Source organism: Myxine glutinosa, chromosome 6, assembly GCF_964187855.1.
Source record: "Myxine glutinosa chromosome 6, kmMyxGlut1.1, whole genome shotgun sequence".
Lineage (NCBI taxonomy): Eukaryota > Metazoa > Chordata > Myxini > Myxiniformes > Myxinidae > Myxine > Myxine glutinosa.
The window spans coordinates 63,649,356-63,669,748 of NC_136266.1; the positions used below are offsets into that span (position 1 = coordinate 63,649,356).

The window sequence follows — 20,393 nt, forward strand, 5'->3', positions numbered from 1 at the left end:
ATGTGGTTTTCCCCAAGAAAGATCATGGCAGATAGTGAGACCCAAAAGCTTGAGCGACAGAACTTCTTCGAGAGGATTGTTGAGAAAGTAGATGGGAGGGTTTTCCAGTCGGTCTTTTCGGAGAGACATAGTAAGAGTGAGATTTGTCAGGATTGAAAGACATGTTCTACTTGCTTGACCAGTCTGATTTTGTCCAGGTCTGCAGAGAGTGAGGAGGCTGAAAGGGATTTCAAGGGATTTTCAAGCAATTTCAAGTGGCTACTGCAGGGTATAAAGGGGGATCATTCAACATACTTGGCCCAGGGTTTTCATTAGAAGCCGTCTGCACTCTGGCAGTTGCCAGCTAATCTACCGCCAGCTACTTAACCAGCGCTTATTTTCACAAAATAAAAATTGTAAAAAAAGAAAAAAATCCAGACATGTTTTGCACTCCATTTAATTCAATCGAAGTAAGAAACATTGACTTGGTCAAAATAAATGATTGTGAAAGGCCTATACAGCTCATTTTTGTGATTCGTTCCATTCTTATACTTCCTGGACTCAAAAACAATAAACATTTGACTCGAACGGAGAATAACGTCCCTGCACCGTTATATTAGTCAACCTAAATACCGTGAAATAATTCTGTTTTATTCCCCATTTGAGACCCATTTCCCGAAGGCAGACAAAGGAAGCCAATCGCGCACTCGAGACGAGATTTCGTGCAATTTTCCAAATTCAGAGCGAAGTACTGCTAAACTGCAGGTTTGTTTTCTGATTCATGTTCAGATTTGTGCTCAAAATATAACATTCATTTAAAATCAAGTAGTTCCTTGATCATAAACTAACATTGGTTGACAGACAGATACGTTGGTAGACAGGACACGTGAATCGATTGCTTAACTTTGCGTTTTGCTTTACGCATGCAGGGTAACAATGCAAATGCTTGTGACAGTGACAGTGTGTATCCCAAGAGCATAATGAGACAGAAAGAAGACAAAGAACAAGATGGCAGAAAATTGTGAGCTTTATCAATTTCATACGACCCATGTTGTCTGATCTTGGAAGCCAAGAAGAAGAAGACCACTCCTTTTGCATCTTCAGATGCATAGGCCTGCTAAAGCAGTTTCTTGGCTATTGGGCACAATCCTGGACGGGATGCAACTCCGACGCAGGATACTCGAATGGCTCATTCTTCCCAGTGAGCCGGGACTCATTTTTCCGACATTGGAAGGATGACAGGCTGAGTCAACCCACCTAGTGTTAATGAAACGCCATGACAGGGGCTTAAACTCAGGACCCCGAGATCTCAAACCAGCCACCTTGACTGTTTTGCCACAACACAAGGCTTCGTCGGAAGCTAAGCAGTAAGTAAGCATACGTCCTTGGCTGGGAGACCGCCTGGGAATACCAGGTGTTGTCGTAACCCGACTTGGTGGTGTAATGGAAAGGGTGTCTGCTCTAAGTCTGGGAGGTCGGTGATTTCAATACCAGCCAAGTCATACCAAAGACGTTAAAAAAGCTTCGCATTTAAAAAGAAAAAGGATAGAGCATGGATGAACGACCATAGCCAGCAACCATTGCATGGGCTTTGATGGGTCTAATCAGCTCCTCCTGCATTGAAGTTCTTTGAAAGAAAACTATTATTATTAGATGTGTCATCAAAACTGTGATTAGAACCGGTAGAAGATGGTCTCACTCTCAGTAATCCCCAATCTAGAGACCAGACTGTGTGTGTCTACCAAGTAGCGTCAGCCTAATGAAACTGATGGCATACAACAATCCACACGCAAGCATATAACGAGAGAAACAAAACAGCGGCTCTCGGATACCAACGAATAACTCGTTCCAAGAAACTTAAACATCTCATGTATCACATTTGTTGTTCAACAACAAATCTTCTTTTATTGACTAATAATTTTGCAGACAGACCAAGCTCTGCAGAAATATTACGTTTTCCATAATTATCTTTACCTTTTGTCGCAATAGATTTTCCTCCATTGCTTTTGCTGCAAAGTGCACGACTCCTTCTTTTGGTGAATTTGCATCCCTCCGAGAAGGTCTTCTCGCAACCTGAGCCAGATCGTTGCCTCAACAGATAGCCACTCACATTTTGCACACACAAGGCAGGTTGAACGTTTGGCGTCAGCACTGAGGGGACTCCAGTGGTTTCCTCAATGGTAAACATTCCATGGTCATCGTGTCCGGGTTCATCGGTTCGCGAAAGTTCATATGAGGTTTCCAATGCTGTCAAATGAACACGATTCAGCTCATTGTCCTCTTCTTCTTCTTCCTCTTCTTTTGGTGACCTCGTTTGATGAAAAGGAAGTCGTGGCTCAGCATTACGTGCAATTTCTTCTGTCGTGTTATCGTTGGACAACGGACAAAGCAAATGCTCCTGCTGCATTTGCGGATTACTTCGAGATAAATGGCAAGTGTCAACGTTGTCAAAGTTCTCTTCGACTTCAGAATCTTCCATGTTGTCCAAATCAATAAGGATTTGTGATATTGCAGAAAATGCAAAACCATCCTGCATTTGCGCTCCCATTTCAAGTGATGCTATTACAGCGTTACTGCAGTTTGAACAAGCTGTCATCTCTTCCGTTGTATTCTCTTCCACTTGGACTGCAAGTGGAAAGCTATCTATCCTCCTTAGCATCACCCAACATTTTTTACAACGTTCATTCGTTTCAGGTAACTCGCACTTGATCTGTGTCCCACTTGGAGGATCAACCTGTTTTATCCTCGTGAAAACATCTTCAACCACCTGCACAGCGTCTCTGGCTGGGGCGATGGGAGAAACGAGCACGCTCTTCGTTTCACTGCAACGTGCCATTTTTGGCGTTGAAGATACAATCTTCTCTTGTACATCAATAAATGGGGCAAATGGAATGTGGTCTTCTTTTTTTGCTTCAGAGGAGAGTGCAACATTCTCTGTAAGATTCGGACTTCTTACTGTTTTCCTTCCTTCAAAATTATCCGAAGTTTCTCTTCTGTTTGTGGAATGAGTTAAATCCTGACTGCATTCCGCTCTCTCATAACCTGCCACATTTGATGGTTTATCCACGTCTGTTCCGATCAAACATAAAGAACCACTTTCACTTGGAGTTGCCCCACTTTGACAATATTGCCTGTTCTCATCCCCATCAGCAGAACTTGTATTTTCCTGATCAGACGGTGTATGACTCTGTGTGTGATGCTGAGACTGCTGTGTTTTACCTGTAAAAACTTCCTGAACCTGCAGATCGACGTCAACGAATACATCTGCTGTGTGCTCATTACTATCATCTCGGCAAGATGGGAAAGAAAACTCCAAGGTAATGCTGAAGATTTCTGCATTTTCAACGTCATTCGTTTGTCCCTGTATTTCTGTATGGTTGCCATTGGTAAAATCCAGAGCAAAATAATCAGTATGCTTCTTCTTCTTTTCCTCTACTTCTGTATGGTTGCCATTGGTAAAATCCAGAGCTAAAGAATCAATATGCTTCTTCTTCTTTTCCTCTACTTCTGTATGGTTGCCATTGGTAAAATCCAGAGCTAAAGAATCAATATGTTTCTTCTTCTTTTCCTCTACTTCTGTATGGTTGCCATTGGTAAAATCCAAAGGTAAAGAATCAATATGCTTCTTCTCCTGTACTTCTGTATGGTTGTCATTGGTAAAATCCAGAGCTAAAGAATCAATATGCTTCTTCTTCTTCTTCTTAAACGTTTTAACTTCCAATGAAGAGTCATGTACATTAGTAGCCTCGCATGAAGTACTCAATTTTTCCACAGCACGAAAATCGAAACATTTACTTCTCCTAATTTTCTCCTTCATCCTCTTCTTCTTTGACCTCAATCTTTTTCTACGCCTTTTAAAATGCTCAATCTTCTGCATACCCTCGATATCTTTCATACGAGTGTCGTTAGATACCTGCATGGTTTCATTCCCAAGACGTTTGGTCTGAGGTTCGTAGTTACCTCGACTTGTCTGAATAAAAGACTCAAATGGGTGACTCAAACAATCTGCGCTTTCAGGATCTCTCGTCTTTCTCAATGGATGCTGAAGCAATGGAATGACAATGAGGCTATGACTCAAAATATTCTCATTTTCCTTCTTGTTTTTAAATATGGAATTCGTTGCTTTACTTCGAACGGAAGAATTTAACTTCTCGCCAATGTCACGCGGATTACTTTGAAAAGCATGCTGATGACTATTTGTGTGGTGGAGACGATGCCTTCTTTCATCCATCGGTACCTCTCGATGCCTCACGATGCCTCTCGTCTTTCTCAATGGATGCTGAAGGCAGGGAATGACAATGAGGCTATGACTCAAAATATTCTCATTTTCCTTCTTGTTTTTAAATATGGAATTCGTTGCTTCACTTTGAACGGAAGAATTTAGCTTCTCGCCAATGTCATGCGGATTACTTTCAAAAGCATGCCGATTACTATTTGTGTGGTGAAGACGATGCCTCCTTTCATCCATCGAAGCAACATCAATATTATACAGAGGAAGAGAGGAGCACTTTGTTTGGGAGAGCCTCGGTCTCGTGACGCGATGGCCTGAACCTTCCTCTTGTTTTTGTACAGCCGGAACTTTTAGTGATGCCCTCCCTCTTGCACTCGATCTGCAAAACAAACAGAAATAGATATGAAGTTAACTTAATCTCCGAATGAATTGACAGAGAGACACCTGCTCCGAGTTATTCCTCAACTGGGAAACTTATCAGCAAGGACCATTGATTGCCATTAACAATGAGCACCAGTAACTACAGGTTCAGCCATTTACAGACATGATGTTTGTCTCAGCAATAACGAAGAAACCTAAGGAAGTGGCAACAAAGTGCTTGTGGGCCTATGTGTAAAATGTTGATTTCAAAACACAACTTAGAAGTGTCCATACATTGTGCTTCAACCGTGCGTACCATGAATAAATTATGAATGAATTATGCAATGCAGAATCTCATTTTTCCACTCTCATGTCCTCTTATTTTCAAGGGTAATCTCCTGCTTGGAACATTTCAAGCAAAAGGTTTAAAAGCAAATGGAAATAGAGAGCAAGGTAAACTGTTGATATAATTGGCGCATTCAATAGTGGAAAAACTCGTGCGCGGTATCGTAAACTGAAGATTTTGTGATATACAGTATTCATCGATTTCATAACATAATGACGTCTCAGATGACACACCAGCGAAAAGAGTGTGACAAGCAGAGAGACAGAGGACAGATAAATCCAGATACTTTAACATACATCATCCAGTATAGATGATGTCCGATGTAGGCCCACAGTGACTTCTTTGCCACTCTGCAAAAGTGCAATGTTCAAAAATAGCCATGAATATGATGTGTTTGACAATGACACAAACACTGCTTTCAATGAGAGCACAGAAAAGTGTTTACATCAATTTCAGGACAGATTAAATGGCAATTGATAATGTTACGTGCTCCTCCCCGACCCCCTGGTCACGGTGCACCTCCGAGCCCCGAGAGGAGTCACGGCAGAAAAATGTGTTATTCTGTGTGTCAAAGATCAATGGAGAAGCCACCCCAATTGTTACTCAAACAAATATTGTATTGAGATCACACAAGAATAACGGTACAACAACAATAGTATTCAAAAGTACAATCAATATGTCCTATGATGGTACAATCAGTTTTGCAATATATAACTCACTGTGCTCCAAGTGAGTGTAATAAGAACATTCCCCAATGTCTCTTATTCCCGGCTCCAAGACGAAGTTGATTCGCTCCAGCGATCGCTAGAACGATGTCCAAACGACCAGAATTCCGTGCGGATGGCCAGGGCAGTCACACAGCCGAAGCTGTACAAAGGCGCCCTCAAGGCGACTGGGAAATCCAAAGGCGCCTTACAGGCGACCGAGAGATCACACCCTCGGGTATGGACGAATTAGCCTTCAAAAATCCGCGTCACACACACGCCCCAGATTGACGTCTGAATGCGGTGAGAATTGTCGAAAAGAAACGAAACCGCGAGCGTAGCACAAATTCTGCGCGAGTCAAAATGGCGGACGACCCGGTCTCGTGGCAAATGGCACGGCGATGATTCTCTCCTGAATCGATCACAAAACCTGACATGCAGGCACAGCGATGACAACTCTGTCGTAGGAATTCCTCTCCCGGAAACCCGAAAGTTCGCTAGTGACTCTGGCTCGCCAACGTTCGCTTCAGAACCCGGAGCAACTCGGCTTTCTTGTCCGACTCATTTGCTCCGCCCTTTTTTCTCTCCTTCTTCTTCGTCTTCCGGTTCCCGATCCGGTTTCATTTTTAAAACATTCCTTTTACCTTTTGACAATAATTGCTATTTCCCTCAAACAACAATAATAATAATACATGGAACCAGAAATGTCTCGAGTGGATGAAAGCCGCCACAACGGAAGTGACTAATCCGTAACACTTCCCCCCCCTCAAGAAAGAAAGTTTGAACATAGTGAAAACTTTCTTTGTAGGCAAAACTCTTCCAACCAACAAAAGTAAACTCACACCCAAATCATCAATTCCCATGAGCAACGATATAATCAATATTTCCCAAAAATAAAGCAACGAAACTTCAAACAACTTACAGACATCTCCAAAGTTAGTTCACTCTGAACAAAGCATCCGCAACGACATTGTCCCTGCCCTTTAAATGCTCAATTTCCAAGCTGAACTCCTGCAAAGCCAAACTCCATCTCATCAACCTCTAATTTTATTTTTCATTTTTTTTGAATGAAGGTTAAGGGGGTGTGATCAAAAATCCAAAGTCAAGCAAATCTATAACACTTTTTAGGGAGGCCGAGCTGAGAGCCAGGTTTAATCGTGGTTGGGTGGTGAGGCCTGGAAATATTCACTACATGGACGCCTTTAGGAACGTTGAGTCCGTGGTTAATCCGCGTAGGAAAGTTCTCTACATGGACGCCTTTAAGAACGCGGAGTTCACGGTCAATCCGTGTAGGAATCCTGGCTCGGCTGCTCCGCAGCATTCAGTGCTTCAACTCTTCCTAACTTTCATAATAATCATTGTTGGAACGCTTGTCGCTGTAGTCACGTGAATAGCGGTCTCCTTCTCGGCCACTACCCTGATAATCATCCCTTCGGGGGCTGCCGTAACTCTGGGAGCCTCCATAGCAATATCGACTGCGGCCACCACCAAAACTACTACTCCCACCCCGGGAGCTATAGCCACCCCTGAAACTACCTCCACGTTTTCCTCCTCTGTAGCCCCCTCGACGTCTATGGCCTGCCTTCTCCACTGTTATGGTCCGACCATCCAAATACTTGCCATTCAAATCCTTTTCTGCACCTTGGGTGTCCTTTGTGTTTTCAAACGTGACAAAGCCAAACCCTCTTAACTTTTGCGTCTCCCTGTCTTTTATCAGCAGCACTTCCAAGAGCAGTCCATATTTGCCAAGGACAGAGTCCAGAATATCTTCCCTTGTTTTGAAGTTCAGTCCACCGACAAAGAGCTTGCCAACATAGCCTCCATCCATGACTTGTGTGCGCTGACACTTAGTTTTTGGGTACTTGACAAGACGTGCCTGTGCAAAGCGTGACGTCAGTTAGGGTGCATCAAACGCCCAACTATTTTTTAAAAGATGTTGGATTGATCTGTCCCAAATTTTATTTTGTTCCAATCATAAATTAAAGTTGCTATGCAAAATTTGGTAGGGTTTGGACATCATCTTCTGGGTCCACCTCACCATTTCATATTTTGAGTCGGTGGTATCAGAGTTGGAAATTTGACACGCAGCTGTTTTGAGGCCCATAAATAAAAATGAAAGGATTGACTGATTGCTACATATAATAACTCTTTGTAAAGGTATTATTGTGCTCTGTAGCAATATATCATCATCATAGGGATAGGGATACAATTCATTTATATACAAATAGTCAAAATAATGATTTTTTTCAAAATATGGATATAAAGCTAAATGAAGAGTATTTTAAAAATATAATATATAAATTAAAGAATATCCTGAATGTTGTAGTCATCTTGTCTTTACAGAGATCTTTTAACTAGACAATATGATTAAAACAATTATTAGGCTATACTCTAATAAAATTGGATAATTGATTTATTTGTTGTACATAATTATGAAATGACATTATTGTTACTAATACTACTTTTTTCTTTCAGATAAAACAATGGATGGCACAGTAAAGAAAGCATCTGTTGCAACAAGAGAGTCCACCAAGGTGTTTGGTCTTGGAAGTGCCATAACTGAACAAGATTCCCAGATCAATGGCACCAGACTTCCAACTTGTTTACAAGTACTACGTTGTTTCATGTGGCACACGGAAGATGGCAAACTTGAACGACGCTCTCGGTGGGAATCAGCAAAGCTTGTACTGCAGAAAGTGACACCATTTTATGGCAAGGCTAATATTCCTATCATCTCTGAACGCAAGGCTATTGAGAAAATTATCAAACTTGCAGATGATAATTCCAAGCTTCGATCAATCCCTATCAACCGAAGAACAACTCCAGCAAGCATCACAAAGGTGAATCAAATGGAGACGAAATTTATGGAGACATTTCCCTTGTGGCCCAATGATGCTAGTTCTCACATCAAGAATCCTGAAGACTTAGCATTCCTGGAATCTATGAAGACAGATCGCTGTGCAACATTTGGCTGCCAAGATAAACTGTTGGCAGATAAGATGCAGCGTAAAGTGAACCGCGAGGAAAAAGAATCAGAGAGGCGAGCAAGTATGGAGCTGGAGTTCAACATAAATACTACAACCACTGTGTATAATATTAGTGACAGTGATGAAGAAGTAACTCTTGGACCTTCAACAAGCACACCAACAACCTCAAGAAGTCATCATCGTTTAGTTAGACCTGGCACATCAGTTTTCATTCCACATGACATCCTGAAGAGGCCCAGTCTTGTTTCACTGGCAACAAGGATGAAGATGACACCAACCCAACAGGCTGCTTTCACAGAAGCTCTTATTGAAGAAACAGGAGGGGATGTAGCGAAGGTGTCAACATCATCTGCTACAGCAGATAAATCAAGACGCAAAATTGGACAGCATATTGCTACTACCTGTAAGGACAAATGGATACCTCCGAAGCTTGCTACGTTGCACTGGGACTCAAAGCTGCTTCCATGCTTAACTAACCAAAACACTTTTGAAGAACGCCTGGCTGTGCTTTTGGGTTCTCAAACTGATATGAAGCTGCTGGGTGTTCCATCCTACAAGCCTGGAACAGACCGTAAATCTGGAGATATAATTGCTCAGCTGACTAATAACCTACTTGAATCATGGAACTGCCAAGAGAATGTTGTCAACTTGACATTTGACACAACTGCATCTAACACCGGCCACATCAGTGCAGCTTGTGTAACAATTCAACAACGGCTTAACAAAGCTCTTCTGTGGTCAGGCTGCAGACACCACATTGGTGAAGTCATTCTTACGCACATTTTTACTGATCTTAAAGTTGAAGCATCTAAGTCACCAGATATCTTCCTCTTCTCAAGGTTTCGCAAGAACTTTGAAATGTTTCCACACACATTCAATGAACCACTTTCACGATTTGATCCATCTCAACTAAATGAAGCAGCAACAAGTTTGACAAGTGACTGGCAAAATAATGTTCTCAGACTCTGTCACACCGAGCAATCTCTAAGACGTGATGATTATTTGGAATTTGTTGATCTGTGTACTGTATTCCTTGATGGTGAAGTAGCTGAACATCAAATAACCTTCAAGCGTCCTGGTGCACTGCATAAAGCCAGATGGATGGCGAAGCTCCTCTACTCAATCAAATTATGTCTCTTCGAAAAACAAATCGCTGATCTTCCAGCAGGTACAATTACCACAGAAAAACAAGTGCCAAAGATCAGAGAATTTGTCACGTTTGTCACTCTAGTATACAGCTCCTGGTGGATGACATGTACCTCTGTCACCGATGCCCCATGGAATGACCTGCAGCTCATCTCCAAACTGAAACAGTATGAAGCTGTCAATGCTGGAATCTCAAGAAGTGCCCTGAAAGCCTTCAAACGACATCTCTGGTACCTCACAGAAGAGATGGTTCCACTTGCCCTCTTCAGCTCAGTTGTTCCTCATGACCATCGCCGTGCTCTGGCAGACAGACTTCTGGAGGTTCAGCCAGATTTTCCAGTAACCAACCCACAAGGACAGTTTGGTACTGGGTTTGGAAAGCCCAGATTTCCTGATGACTTGACTGAGAAGACCACTCTGGCTGATTTTGTTGGACCAGATTCATGGTACCTATTTCATCATCTGAAGCTTGACTGGGCATTTCTAGTTACATTCAAGAATGGACTAACTCTGCAGCCTACCAGACATCATGGACTAAGGTTGAAGCCTTGAATGTGGTGAATGACTCTGCAGAAAGGGGAGTTAAGCTTAGCTCTGACTTCCTTTCAGCAGCCAGAAGTGAAGACCACTACCAAAATGTGCTACAAGTTGTTGAGCACAACCGCAAGGAGCAACCGAATCTTCGAAAGCGAGCAGCTCAAGACTAAACTGTCAGAAATATCCATGAAAACTACAGTATCTTTGTTTTGTTTCTATTTTCATGTTCATCCATAGTCAGATGTACTCGTATTAAGATGATAAATGCTAAGATTGTGTATACTAGGGCATGCCCGTACTATATATATATCTAAAAGTATATCCCCCCCCCCCCCCCCCCTCTATTTACATGCAATGGTTTGGTCCAAAGCTAACGGCTTGCGAGTACGGTGACAATCCCCCCCCTCTATTTACATGAAATGGTTTGGTCCAAAGCTAACGGCTAGCGGAGTTTGGTAAAGAAATCGCCATAGCGTGCACAAATGCGCAGGAAAGCGAAAGAATCGCAAATTAGTTTTAATTAGTTTTAAAACATAGTTTAACGCCAACATAGCGGCAACATAGTTTGCCAACGTGAAATAAATGAATACGCTCTCAAATGTGCCAAAAAAAAAAAAAAACGCTACCCGTACGCTCTACCCCGCCCGTACGCCCGTAAACAAAAAAAACAACGCTCTTCGCTTCCGCCCTTCGCTCTGACTGAATTGGGAGAAATAATGCGCATAAGAAATCGAGAAATTATTATTTTCTCCGGAAGAAATCGAATTACGTACCGTAATGGCGCACGCGCTGGGCTCAGCATCAGCTCGCTCTCACATCGGCCACGCCTACGCAATAACGCGTTCTGTGATTGGATGCCGGAAGTGCAGTCCTCACTGTCCGGAAGGTCGTATATCGCAGTTACGATGAATCGCAAATTAGTTTTTATTAGTTTTAAAACATAGTTTAACGGCAACATAGTTTGCAAACGTGAAATAAATGAATACGCTCTCAAATGTGCCATCCGAGGCAGAGTGTGTCCGCCACGTTCGGCACACGCGATAGCTCGCTGCTCTCTGATTGGTTGAATCGTTTTTTGGACATAGCTCGGTAAGTAATTGTCCGATTAATATGAAACCTTGAAAAGGCACATCCTCGGGTCCCCAGCAATATACCTGGCAAGTTTCAAGTATATCGGACCGGTAGTTGTCGAGAAACAGCGGTCACAGACATACAAACAAACAAACAAACGTACAAACAAACATACACACAGAGATTAGTGGAATTATAGATAGATATGATTCTACTGTAATAAAAATTATATCATTCTGGTATCTATAATACATATGATTATACCAATAAAATCATGATTTTGACTATTTGTGTATAAGTGAATTATATCCCTATCCCTATGATGATTATATATTGCTACAGAGCACAATAATACCTTTCCAAAGAGCTATTGTATGTAGCAATCGGTCAATCCTTTCATTTTTATTTATGGGCCTCAAAACAGCTGCGTGTGAAATTTCTGACTCTGATACTACCGACTCAAAATCTAATTTGCTGAGGTGGACCCAGAAGATGATATCAAAACCTTACCAAATTTTGCATAGGAACTTTATTTTATGACTGGAACAAAATAAAATTGGGGACAGATTGTTTTCTTGACATAGGGGTGTTTGATGCACCCTAACGTCAGTACCTTCCTCTTCTGAGCGCTTCCTACCCATAGCACGAGTCGCGGTACAGGATGGAAAGATACCCGGAATCTCCTGCTCTAACTGCGCGGCGTTATTTTCCATACTAGGCCTTTCAACAAACATCGGGTTACCAGAAACTTGACCACCGGCCAAATCATTCGCGATAACAAAAGATACTCCCTCTCCAGGAAGAGTGGCTTGTAAACCTACGGTGAACGGTCCTGACACGAAATTAGACTGCAAATGGATGACATGAAGTGGAGCTTTAACATAGCCACCAAGCCCCTGTAAACGAACACTAACACCAGTTGCCGTCTTCTCTGACAATGGCAAAATGCCTTCGAGCATCAAAGATTGATGTGCTCTTGTGTCCCTCAATACCCTAACCGGTCTCTGGTTAGTCAAGTCTCCATCCAGTGACACAAACCCTTCTGAAATAAAAGGTTTGTAACCCCCTTGAACAAGGTCGTTCTGAGATGCCGGAACTTTGGCATGGGAACCTCCACAAGACTCTGTCCTCCAAGGACGATTTCTCACATTTGCCAATGCATTCGGAGTTGTACTAATCTGACTCCGCTCCTGATTTTTCCTTTCCAGGGCATAACATTGGGACATCAAATGTCCAGGTTTCTTGCAAAAAGCGCAAGTAGGCCTGGAGGAAAAACTCGTAGTCTGCCTCGAGCCCCCCGGAAGATAAGTCTGTCTTGGAACTGTAGACTTCTGATCCCTAAGAGTCGCGGTATCAGATCTGTCCTCATAGTTTCTCTAGGCCGCCCCCATGAATCTTCGTTCTCCGCACCGGATGTACCATAACTCCCCTGGCGAACTCTAGGCGGGAAGTTAGGTTTGTGGAACCCCATCCTGTGGGTCAAGGCATAGTCATCTGCCACGGTGGCTGCCTCATACAACTCTGGTACCTTCTTTTCCTCCAGATGTGCTTTAATGTCCTCGTGGACACACTGTTTGAATTCCTCCACCAAGATCAATTGTCACAACAGTTTGAAGTCTTTCCCAACCCCTTTCGAATCACACCACCGATCAAACATGGTTTCCTTCATTCTGGCAAACTCCACATGGGTCTCACTCTCCCTCTTCCTGGCATTCCGGAATTTTTGCCAGCAAGCTTTAGGGACCAATTCATAGGCTTTGAGAATGGTTTTCTTCACTATCTCATAATCTGCACATTGGTCAATCGGTAAAGCCGAAAATATATCTTGAGCTTTACCCACCAGAACACTTTGCACTAACATAGTCCAGGACTCCCCAGGCCATTTTAGCATTTGAGCCACTTTCTCAAAGTGTAAAAAAAACTTGGCTACCTCCTTTTCATTGAAGGGTCGAACCAGCCTCATGCCTACCAACATCCCAGGTGTTCTGACTAGTTGTCGATCTAGCCGGCATGGATGTTACCTCTCCCCGTTCTTCCATTATTTGCAGCTCCTTGAGTTTAAGTTCCCTCTGACACTCCATGTCACGTTCCTTTAACTCCCTTTCGGCTCTTCTTTCCTCTGCTCTTTCCTTTTCTCTTCTTTCTTTGAGTTCCCTTTCAACTCTCCTTTCCTCTGCTCTTCTTTCCTCGAGTTCTCGTTCCTGTCCTGCTCTTTCCTTTTCTGCCGTCCTTTCCTCTGCTTTTAACCTTTCCTGGCTCTACAGTTGCATCTCCGTTTTCCAGAGCTCCACATTTTCTTTTTCCTCGGGTAACCAATCCAAGGCTACCTCTTTCTCTGTTCCCTGTCCCACCAGAGATTCTATCACCAATGTCTGCATCTCTGCTTTCTTCATATTAACTCGGACCTCCAAGTTAAAATGTCTGGCCAATATCAAGAGTTCCGATTTTTTTTTAACGCTTGGAACTGTGCCCCATTAGGGGATGCCGCAAGCTTTCCTGCGTCAAACACCATGGTGACTATCAGTTAACACCCGTTAACCTTCACACAAAAATTTCCAAATTTTTCAAAAATTTGGGAATGTTACAAAAATTCCAAATTTGGGAATTTTGTGAATGTTAGGGAATTCTATCCCGGACGAATTATCGGGGAATTTCATCCCGGACGAGCCCCCAATTTCTGTTACGTGCTCCTCCCCGATCCCCTGGTCACGGTGTACCTCCGAGCCCCGAGAGGAGTCACGGCAGAAAAATGTGTTATTCTGTGTGTCAAAGATCAATGGAGAAGCCACCCCAATTGTTACTCACAAACAAATATTGTATTAAGATCACACAAGAATAACGGTACAACAACAATAGTATTCAAAAGTACAATCAATATGTCCTATGATGGTACCATCAGTTTTGCAATATATAACTCACTGTGCTCCAAGTGAGTGTAACAAGAACATTCCCCAATGTCTCTTATTCCCGGCTTCAAGACGAAGTCGATTCGCTCCAGCGATCGCTAGAACGATGTCTAAACGACCAGAATCCCATGCGGATGGCCAGGGCAGTCACACAGCCAAAACTGTACAAAGGCACCCTCAAGGCGACTGGGAAATCCAAAGGCGCCCTACAGGCGACCGAGAGATCACACCCTCGGGTATGGACGAATTAGCCTTCAAAAATCCACGTCACACACACGCCCCAGATCGACGTCTGAATGCGGTGAGAATTGTCGAAAAGAAACAAAACCGCGAGCGAAGCACAAATCCTGCGCGAGTCAAAATGGCGCACGGCACGGCGATGATTCTCTCCTGAATCAATCGCAAAACCTGACATGCAGGTTGACCGGTCATAGCGATGACAACTCCGGCGTAGGAATTCCTCTCCCGGAAACCCGAAAGTTCGCTAGTGACTCTGGCTCGCCAACATTCACTTCAGAACCCGGAGCAACTCGGCTTTCTTGTCCGACTCATTTGCTCCGCCCTTTTTTCTCTCTTTCTTCTTCGTCTTCTGGTTCCCGATCCGGTTTCATTTTTAAAACATTCCTTTTACCTTTTGACAATAATAATTGCTATTTCCCTCAAACAACAATAATAATATTACATGGAACCAGAAATGTCTCAAGTGGATGAAAGCCACCACAACATAAGTGACGAATCCGTAACAATAAGTTAAATTACATATTATTCCATTCTATTTCATTATATTATACATTTCACTACACTATGTCATTTACATTATATTACATTATATTTGACCTATTGCACAGTGAGTCAGCATAAGGCTCACGAGTGCTCATCAGGGAGTCATTAGGCTCATCTAACCCCCACCCCAAAGCACCAGCTATCACTGCCGGGTGGTCATGCTATGTCAGCACAAGTGATTACGCATCATTGATATGTCATTAAATTGTCGATATTTTGGAGGGATGATAATCGACCAGCAAAATAAAAATCAATATCGCCCAATTCTAGTGGATACTGAGAGTGAGGGGTTAGGGACGATATTTGGAAACAAAAACAGAATTGAGGCATTTGGCCTTCTCGGATGCGACGCCATTTGAAGGGCTGGAGGTGGAGCATATTCTAGAGACAGACTTGACAAGGTGCCACTATGGAATGAGCCGAGTTTGACTTTGGTTGGGTTTGCCTTCCGGGAAGAGAAAGGACAACTGCCTCACCACAGGATTCTGAGTACCATTGGGGGGAGGGAGTGGGGTGAAGAGGGGTATGATAACTGAAGACTAGATTGGATGAGTGAGTGAGTGAGTGAGTGTGTGTATGTGTGTGAGAGAAGGTTTCTGTGGAAGAATTCTCAGGCTGAGTTGGCATCAGAGGCAGTAGATACAGGAGACCGGTCCAGAAGAGTGATGGCTCCTTGCAGTCGCTGCCAATCTGCCTGAGTGAACCGCCAGACTTGCCGGTGCTGAGGCACCTTTGAGAATTGTCAGAGTCGACTCTCACAAGCATATCACCACATGAGCCAATTGGAGCAGAGGAAGAGAGGAGACATTTGCAGGTAAGTTAATCATCATCAAGTCCTGAAGGGAGGATTTACCATTGGGAGAAATCTGGGTTGGAAAGTTCACAGATAGTCAGTCCCATGGAGTCACAGAAGTCCTTTGCTGAAATTCCATGGCTTGTGAGAGGGACGAACACCCAGTCAAGTTTCATGGTGACAATTGAGTGTTTAAAAACTTGTCCATGTTGTCTGAAAGCGAGATGTAGACATAGTTGTCATTATTTGAAGGATGGTACAACACAGACAAATAAGAGGTGGGAGTGGAGTGCAAGTCACAGCTTGAGTACTCCTGAGGGTTGGGAGGTGTAAGATCAGTACAAGGGCAGTGAGAAATTAACTTGTTGATGGAAAGTGCAACTCCACCGCTGGAGCAAGGTTCAGGCCTATCAAATCGGAGGAGACAATAGCTGGGGAGGGGGAGAGACATTAAGGAGTCAGGGACATCCTGCGGGAGGAAGTATTCTCTTAAATAATTGATATCTGGTTTATCGGCAGCAGCATGGATTGAGAGATATGTTATGTTGGAGCAGAGACCTCAGACATTTGAAATGCACACAGTTAGGGACAAGGGAGTAAGCATTGAGAGGGGGTGGGGGGAAGGGGGACGCTTTGTGGGTGCAAGGTGAGAGGGAGACTTTTAGGGTGGTGGCGTAAGCGGGAAGCGTTGAGGGGGTGGGGTGAGGGGGAAGTAGTGAGGAGGAAGCATCGAGGGTGTGAGCTGAGGGGAGGGGAAGGCAAAGCATTGAGAGTGTATCATTGAGAGTGTGGGTGAGGGGCATGCAGAAAGAGGAGTGACATGAATGTTTGAGGGGAAATGGAAAGACGCGACATGAAGTGGAGAATGCAGATTCCCAAATGACAAATCGAGATAAAAATCATGGGACGAGAGGTAATAATTTTTGTTGAAGGCACGGAGAAAGGTGGTGCTGTACATGCGGGAGGAAGGTTGGTGGACCAAGCGCATAGCTGACAGAGTGGAGAGGTTGGGGGTGTGACAAGGATGAATTGGTTAGATTTTGGCGAAGATCTGGATCCAGATCTGGCCTATCAGTGGGATACAAAACAAACTGTTCAGCCCAGTGGAGGCAGAGCCATAGATTACCAGAGTTCGACGAACTCGGTTTGAGCGAAAACGATCGTGATGGGAGGAGACGTTCTACTTGTTACTCATCTTCACCGAGCAAAGCACTAAATTGGGCGCACCTAGGTGGACGAGTCAAATTTGCATCTCGTCGTTACGATTTTTACCACGTCACCAAAGGTGGACAGAGGTTATGTTTTCACCCCTGTCCATTTATTACTTGCAAAATTAAAGATTTTGCGACATTAAGGGTGGAGATGGGAGGGTGGGGGGGTTGGAGGGGGCGGTTGCCCCTAAAATAGTTTTTTTTCCTTTCTTTGTTTAAAGTCTTATGATTAGGCTATGTTAGTATGATTCTACATGCTGCCCTGTCTTCTAGCAACCATTGAAATTGGTTTAAAATACCATTAGTCGGTGCAGTATACTGTTTATTCTACCAGGTGAGCGCCAGGGGTATTGCCCCAATGTTTTTGGAGATAGGACCTCCCCTAAGACCGATTTGAGATAGGATAGAGCCGTTAGCAAGCGTTAGCAGTGGAGAAGGTGTACACAGTGGTGAAGGTGTGCACAGTGAAGGTGCACACAGTGGGGAAGGTGTACACAGTGGGGAAGGTGTACACAGTGGGGAAGGTGTACACAGTGGGGAAGGTGTACACAGTGGGGAAGGTGTACACAGTGGGGAAGGTGTACACAGTGGGGAAGGTGTACACAGTGGGGAAGGTGTACACAGTGGGGAAGGTGTACACAGTGGGGAAGGTGTACACAGTGGGGAAGGTGTACACAGTGGGGAAGGTGTACACAGTGGGGAAGGTGTACACAGTGGGGAAGGTGTACACAGTGGGGAAGGTGTACACAGTGGGGAAGGTGTACACAGTGGGGAAGGTGTACACAGTGGGGAAGGTGTACACAGTGGGGAAGGTGTACACAGTGGGGAAGGTGTACACAGTGGGAAAGGTGTACACAGTGGGGAAGGTGTACACAGTGGGGAAGGTGTACACAGTGGGGAAGGTGTACACAGTGGGGAAGGTGTACACAGTGGGGAAGGTGTGCACAGTGGGGAAGGTGTGCACAGTGGGGAAGGTGTGCACAGTGGGGAAGGTGTGCACAGTGGGGAAGGTGTGCACAGTGGGGAAGGTGTGCACAGTGGGGAAGGTGTGCACAGTGGGGAAGGTGTGCACAGTGGGGAAGGTGTGCACAGTGGGGAAGGTGTGTCGAGCCGTTAGCAAGCCAAGTGGGTTAAGCACTCGAGCAAGCACGCCATTCGAAACTGTTGCTGAGGAACCGCTGACTGGGCAGGCGCTAGCTCGCTACTTGTCAACACATCCAATAACGAAGAAGTCGGCACAACTTGATGGAACGACACAACAATCGCCGTTGTTATTTTATGGAGACTTGGCTTCTGTAGACGAAGCAACATCGAATGTTAACCTTCACTTTAACAATGGAGAAAGTAATCGAAAGAAGAAGACAATGCAAACGAAATGAACTCACATCCTCGTGCTCGAGCTGTGCTTACGCTTTGAGCAGCACCCGTGACGTCACACGCTTCTTCAATTTATCCTTCAATGTCACGAAAAAATAAAAACGAAACCCCAATTATTTTTGCTACGTTTTTGTAAGAAAGAGTAAGATATCTCATGAAACGTTATTGATAAGTGAAGGATAATTTGAAGGAAATTTGAAGGAGATTTAAGGAAATATGAAGGAAATATGATGTCATTTCCTCTTTAAAACTTGTCAAGAAGAAGCATATATTTAAAAGATTACAATTATGCTCATTTTACAATTATGTTTTCCGTGTCTGTTTTAAAAATAAAATGAAATTACGCTTACACAGTACAATAAATTAATTAAATGGAAAAATATCGTTCATTTAATTTTTAGAACAAGTCTCGAGAGAAAGTAATCTTGAGAGGTGTATTAACACAATGTGCTGTTTGCCATGGTGCCTTATTCGTCCACAAAATTTTAAAAACAATGAAAGCGTTATGGGTAGAAAAAAAACAAACTCAAACAAACGGTCAGAAGTAATAAGACAACAAGGGTTTGTGAGGGAAACGTTTGTGGTCGCTCCTTTTTCAATGTCGGCGATGGAGCCCGAATTAGACGCTGTTTTGCCCTTAAGTGTGGGAGGTTGTTCATACAAGGCTCGGTTGGAGTCTCTGAAGAGGTTCCCTGAGTCCATGCTTGCTGCAATGTTCAGTGGTCGATTTCCTTTAAGAAGAGATGCCACAGGTTGATGCAACTCTACTTCCTGTACACTGTACATTCTTAACCACACTCTATTTACTTATCTCAACTCACGGTATTACTGTACTTGATGTACAATCAATTCCACTGTATTACTGCACTTATCTCAACCCGACTGTCTCATGTAGACATCTTAACGAAACTGCAGACCACGTTTTAACCCCAATGGCAATGCACCGTACAATCATGACCCACAACACAATTGTCATCCACGGTGTACTTTACAATGTAAACCAGTTCACCCCACTGTACTTTACACATCATCCCACTGACTGTGTATACCTTCCCCAATGTGCACACCTTCCCCACTGTGTACACCTTCCCCCACTGTGTTCACCTTCCCCACTGTGCACACCTTCCCCCACTGTGCACACCCCCACTGTGCACACCTTCCCCACTGTGCACACCTTCCCCAATGTGTACATCTTCCCCACTGGACTGTGTACACATTCCCCACTGTGTACACCTTCCCCACTGTGCACACCTTCCCCACTGTGCACACCTTCCCCACTGTGCACACCTTCCCCACTGTGCACACCTTCCCCACTGTGTACACCTTCACCACTGTGCACACCTTCCCCACTGTGTACACCTTCCCCACTGTGTACACCTTCCCCACTGTGTACACCTTCACCACTGTGTACACCTCCACTGTGCACACCTTCCCCAATGTGCACACCTTCTTCAATGTGTACACCTTCCCCAATGTGTACACCTTCCCCAATGTGCACACCTTCCTCAATGTGTACACCTTCCCCACTGTGTACACCTTCCCCACTGTGTACATCTTCCCCACTATGTACACCTTCCCCACTGTGCACACCTTCCCCACTGTGTACACCTTCCCCACTGTATACAACTTCCCCACTGTATACAACTTCCCCACTGTGCACACCTTCTCCTCTGTGTACACCTTCCCCACTGTGTACACCTTCTCCACTGTGCACACCTTCCCCACTGTGCACGTCTTCCACACTGTGTACATCTTCCCCACTGTGCACGTCTTCCACACTGTGTACATCTTCCCCACTGTGTATATCTTCCCCACTGTGTACACCTTCCCCACTGTGTGCATCTTTCCCACTGTGTGCATCTTTCCCACTGTGTACACCTTCCCCAATGTGTACACCTTCCCCACTATGTACACCTTCCCCACTGTGTACATCTTCCCCACGATGTACACCTTTCCCAATGT

At 44.1% G+C, this 20,393-nt stretch overlaps 2 protein-coding genes across 6 annotated transcripts in view; one reads left to right on the forward strand and one right to left on the reverse strand.

Annotated features, from left to right (window-relative positions):
• Positions 1-18,513, reverse strand: part of LOC137429859 (uncharacterized) — a 57,714-nt gene extending 39,201 nt beyond the window's left edge. For 3 of the 4 annotated variants that reach the window (XM_068120172.2, XM_068120171.2, XM_068120170.2), the window contains exons 1-2: positions 18,440-18,512; positions 1,954-4,589 (exon numbers count right to left, since the gene is read on the reverse strand). In XM_068120172.2, the coding sequence (XP_067976273.2) occupies positions 1,954-4,447 (2,494 nt within the window). In that variant the 5' untranslated portion in view covers positions 4,448-4,589; positions 18,440-18,512. Of the gene's footprint in view, positions 1-1,953; positions 4,590-18,439 lie in introns of all 4 variants that reach the window. The other variant, XM_068120169.2, reaches the window with a different exon arrangement.
• A 335-nt stretch (positions 18,514-18,848) lies between these two features.
• KCTD18 (potassium channel tetramerization domain containing 18) overlaps positions 18,849-20,393 on the forward strand; it is a 74,882-nt gene continuing 73,337 nt past the window's right edge. Inside the window, exon 1 of one of the 2 annotated variants that reach the window (XM_068120224.2) lies at positions 18,849-19,183. In XM_068120224.2, coding sequence (XP_067976325.2) covers positions 18,877-19,183 — 307 coding nt within the window. In that variant the 5' untranslated portion in view covers positions 18,849-18,876. The remainder of the gene's footprint in view (positions 19,184-20,393) is intronic. The other variant, XM_068120225.2, reaches the window with a different exon arrangement.